The sequence below is a fragment of the Alligator sinensis genome, unplaced genomic scaffold, assembly GCF_000455745.1.
Source record: "Alligator sinensis unplaced genomic scaffold, ASM45574v1 scaffold2073_1, whole genome shotgun sequence".
In the NCBI taxonomy this organism is placed as follows: Eukaryota; Metazoa; Chordata; order Crocodylia; family Alligatoridae; genus Alligator; species Alligator sinensis.
The window spans coordinates 28,255-32,440 of record NW_005843693.1 but is presented as its reverse complement, the minus strand read 5'-3'; the positions used below and the strand labels follow the sequence as shown (position 1 = coordinate 32,440).

At 60.2% G+C, this 4,186-nt stretch overlaps 1 protein-coding gene and 1 pseudogene across 1 annotated transcript; one reads left to right on the top strand and one right to left on the bottom strand.

The window, feature by feature from the left end:
- Positions 1-2: 2 nt before the first annotated feature.
- LOC106723372 lies at positions 3-3,286 on the top strand (the record flags this gene model as incomplete). Its single annotated transcript, XM_025195670.1, is given in 10 exon segments — positions 3-216; positions 471-598; positions 923-1,051; positions 1,429-1,508; positions 1,662-1,764; positions 1,864-1,959; positions 2,137-2,244; positions 2,655-2,680; positions 2,682-2,782; positions 3,177-3,286. Coding segments are annotated over 10 exon segments (1,095 nt in total), but the record flags the coding sequence as incomplete, so codon positions are not given.
- Positions 3,287-3,460: 174 nt separating this feature from the next.
- LOC112548895 overlaps positions 3,461-4,186 on the bottom strand; it is an 11,975-nt pseudogene continuing 11,249 nt past the window's right edge.

Below are 4,186 nucleotides of genomic sequence, written 5' to 3'. Positions count from 1 at the left end.
CCGGACGCACCAGCCCCAGCACCAGCTCCTCTTCAGAGGACCCTGAAAACTCCCCGGAGGCTGAAAGCACCAACACGAGCAGCACCTCCTCCTCGGAGGACACTGATAGCTCGGAGGAGTCCGACACTACCAGGTCGACCAGCAGCTCTTCCTCGGAGGACTGCAGTAGCTCCCTGGAGTCCAGGACCAGCCTGGCCCCCGATGACACCCGCACAAGTGAGGGGAGGTGCTGGGGCCAGAGGTCTCAGCATCTTTCACTAACTGAGGCCAGCTGGACTCTCCATAGGGCTGGGCAGGGGGATCCTGGCCAAGGTGAGGGGGCTGAGCCACACACCTCCCTGGCACGTCCTGGGGCAGATAGTGGACCCTAGTGCTGGTGAAGGGAGCACAACACCATCTCTTCCCCAACACCCACTTCCCTTCCCCTCAGGGGCACACGGGTGACCCTCTCCCCTTTTCGCCCTGTGCAGTGATTCCCAGCCCGGCGAGCGAGGAGCTGGAGGAAGAGGAGGATGAAGAGGAGGAGGCGGAAGATGGAAGGTCCCCGGAAGAAGCTGCCCTTCTCCTTGTGAAGAAACACCTGCAGGACCCAGGGGAGGTATGAAATTTCCCCAGTGGAGCCGGCACCCAGTCAGTCCTCCATTTCCTGATGCGGCCCACGGCAGGAGGTCACCCCCTGGGACCCAGAGCCCGCAAGAGGACACACTCAGCCCAGGGGCGCTGCTCGAGGTGGGTGTTTGTGAAGCCCCAGCTGGGTCCCTCCCTCCATGGACGCTACCCTGCTCTTTATAACATCTGCCTCGAGGAGATGAACGTCAGTAGTGCTGGGGGTCAGAGGAGAACTGAGTCCCACAGGGGGTTGGGGAAGAGCAGGAGTCCCGTGGCTAAGAGCCCGCTTTAGTCCTGGTCTTGCTCCTGGTAGATGTTGGACGGGAAGGACAGGCAGCGCTTTCTGCTGGCAATTATTAGCCTGAGCACAGCCGCGGACAGCAACAGAGAGGTGGCTGTGGAGCTGGAGAGCCTGAAAGTGGCCATGCTGGAGAAGATCGTAGTGAGTAGGACGGGATGGTGTGGGGAGAGGGAAGGAGAGGCAATGTTGTGTCATGAGGCCAGGAAGGAAGGGAGAGGTGGGGCGGGATGAGAGGGAGAAGGGCAGGTGCGCCTGGGCCTGGGCATTGGGTTGGGGCAGGAGATCAGGGAGATTGTGGTCAATGCTGGGGACAATCCTGTATCTGGAGGGCAGGTGATGGTGGGATCAGGAGAGGTATGAGTGCATACTTGCAAGGCTGTGGGAGGGAGAGGGCCAGCCGAGCTAGGTTGGTGGGAGGGGGCTGGTTGGGATCCTGCTGCCTGCGCCTGCAGCACTGGGTGGTCTCCCGTGGGGGATGTGGCTGATCCTTACGTCCCCGTCCCCTTTGGGGCTCACAGGACCTGATGGAGAACATCTCAGTGGAGGCCGACCGAAAACACATCCTGGCGTACAGCATAGACGCCATCCGCTGCCTCAGGTACGGGGACCTCTGCCCGACTGTCCTCGCTCTTCCATGAGCCAGGGGGATCCCCACTGCTCAGGCCCAGCTTTCCAGGGTGTTTCCTGCCCACCCCAGTGCCACCGCCGCCCTGCATAGCTCAGTGTGACGCAGGCTCCTCTCTCATCACAGTGACCCGAAGCTCAGCCTGGAGCCAGCGCTGGAGTCGCGCCTCCTGCGGGCCGCCGTGGACAAGAGCTTCCTGGCCATAAGGCGTGAAACCCATCGCAACCAGGTAGGTCCCCCTCCCACTGCCATGTCCCACAAGCCACGCCCTGGCAGGAGAGGCCCCAGGCTCCGTGGCACTGACCCTCGGGTCTGCCTCCCCTTCCAGGTCATGCAGCGGCTGTACGAGGAGTACCTGGAGGGCCTGCTGTGCTGCGTCTTGTCCAGCGCCCCCAGCCTGGGCAAGCTCTACTTCATTTGGGAGGTGAGCACCATGCAGAGGGGCTGGGCTCCTGCCCCATGCACTGCAGCAAGCCTCTCTCAAAGGATAAGGACAATGGAGAAGTCTGAGCTCGAAACCCAGGCCCTGAGGAGGAGGATGCCAAGGCTGCTGAGTTAGGCAGGGCACGTGCCCATTGATCATAACATCTTCCTCCCACAGCACTTTACATCATGGATTGAGCCATCGGATGCCCAGCACCGTGCACTGGGCATGAAGATGTTTACTGGTGTCATTGCCTTTGCTGTGCAGCTCCTCCCACAGTTTGAGGTCAGTGGGCCTCGACCCCAGTGTCCTGGTGCCCTGCCATTGGGAGAGTGGGGTCAGAGCTGGACAAGGAGCTTCACTCCAAGGCCTCTGCTTCTGCCTCAGTGGTGCCCCCTGGCTCTTTACGGGTCTCTTTTGCATGGCCTGCTCTAGGCATCATGAGCCCTGGACATGGGGCCTACTAGCCCTGGAGCATGAGGCACGGGGAATGATCCTGGGGCCCTGAGGAAGTCCCTGGGCTCCAGGTTCCCCTGGGAAGAGAGGGCTGTCATGCTCTGGCACTGTGGTATCTGCCTCCCCGCCTTCCTGCTGGGTAAGGGAGTGAGGTGGAGAGAGACAACTGTGCCTGGGGAATGTAGTGGGGAGGGAAGGTGGGACGTGCATGGATTCCCTGCTCCTCTCCCCCTGCTTAGGCCTCCCCTGACATACCGGAGGTTGGGGGCCCACCTGGGTCTGGTGATCAACAACCCGGAGGAGACCATCAGCTGCAAGGCCAGGGCGGGCATGTATTTGCTCGCTCAAATCCTCCTTCATCAGAGGGGTAAGGAGACCCAGGTGGAGTACAAGGCTCTGATGCCAATGGTTTCCCTCCAAAAGCCTGGTCCCAGGTGCTGGGCCAGATGCTGTGTCCCCCTCTGTCTGTTCCCAACCTGGGAAATACTCAGGATGTCGGCATTAATGAGCTTGTCCTTTCCACCTCAGCGCCCAACTGTGGCCCTGCAGCCTGTGCTAATGCACCAGTCCTGGGTGTCCCATGGGGGCACCAGGGAACCCATCCCAGAGCCCCCAGCCGATAGGCACCTGCTGAATGATGCCCTCCCTGCTGGGGCCCTGCCCTTCACGGTGCCAGAAGGGCAGCCAGAGCCCCGTTGGGTGAATGCTGAGCACCAAAGCTAGGATGGCAGCTCAGAGCCACGTGTCTCCACTTGACCTAGGCCAAGACATGCGAGGGGCAGAGGAGCTGCGGTACAAGTGTGAGATGGAGCAGAGCCAGGTCCAGAAGTACAGGGACCTGGCGAAAGTGGGAGAGGTGAGGATAGTGTGATGAAGGGGTGCAGAGGAAAGCCTGATGCTTGTCTCTGGATTGCAGGGGTCTTCCTGCGGTGGGTTACAGCCTTACAAGAGTCCAGGGTGCCGTGGTGCCAGGCCCCAGAGATGTAGGGTTTCGGTGGGATGTGCCAAGCCTCGCATCTTTTTGTTGCAGGAGAGGAGAGTGAGCTCAGGGACCCTCGCCTCTGCCACGTGAAGTCGCTGTCATCCCATCACCACTTGTTGCCTGGGGACAACATGGAGCAGAGAGAGGTTGCTGCACACTGCAGTCTGAGCCCTAGGACATGGCGGGGTCCATTTGCACCTCACAGACTAGCTCAATTAATGACCTGCCCTTCTCTGGAAGGTGCAAATCTCTCTTTCCTTCTGAGCAAACTGGCATTTAGCAGAACAGGAGGCCTGCCAAGTTCCTTGGAGAAAGGAATGAATTAATCTGCCTGGGCAGGACGGTACCAGCCTGTCTCTTACAAGTCATGCCCCTCAGGGTCAAGATCTCTGGCCAGGCCTAAAAATACAGTGTGTGTCCCCTCTGGACAAACTTCCCCTTCCCAGCCTCCGGTCAGCAGTCCTTAGGAGCTCCCCAGAGCCGCACATGGCTACATTTCTCCTGCTGTCCCCAAGTCTGCACCTGCTTTAGGGAGAATGGAGAATTCAGCAACTTGGCACTGCCAATCTGCCCCATTGCCCCGGCCACCACGCCCATCTTCACCACGTCTCTCAGAAAAAGGTCCCTCCGGGAACCTGTCCCCATTTCCCTGGGCTGTTACCAAAACCCCTTGCTCTCAGTCCAATCCCTGCCCCATGACCCCTCCCCACATCCCCCGTCCTTCCTGGGGGCAGCAGAGGCTCTGACTGGCTATTGTGCCGCTGCAGGAGAAAGAAATCCCCATCAGGG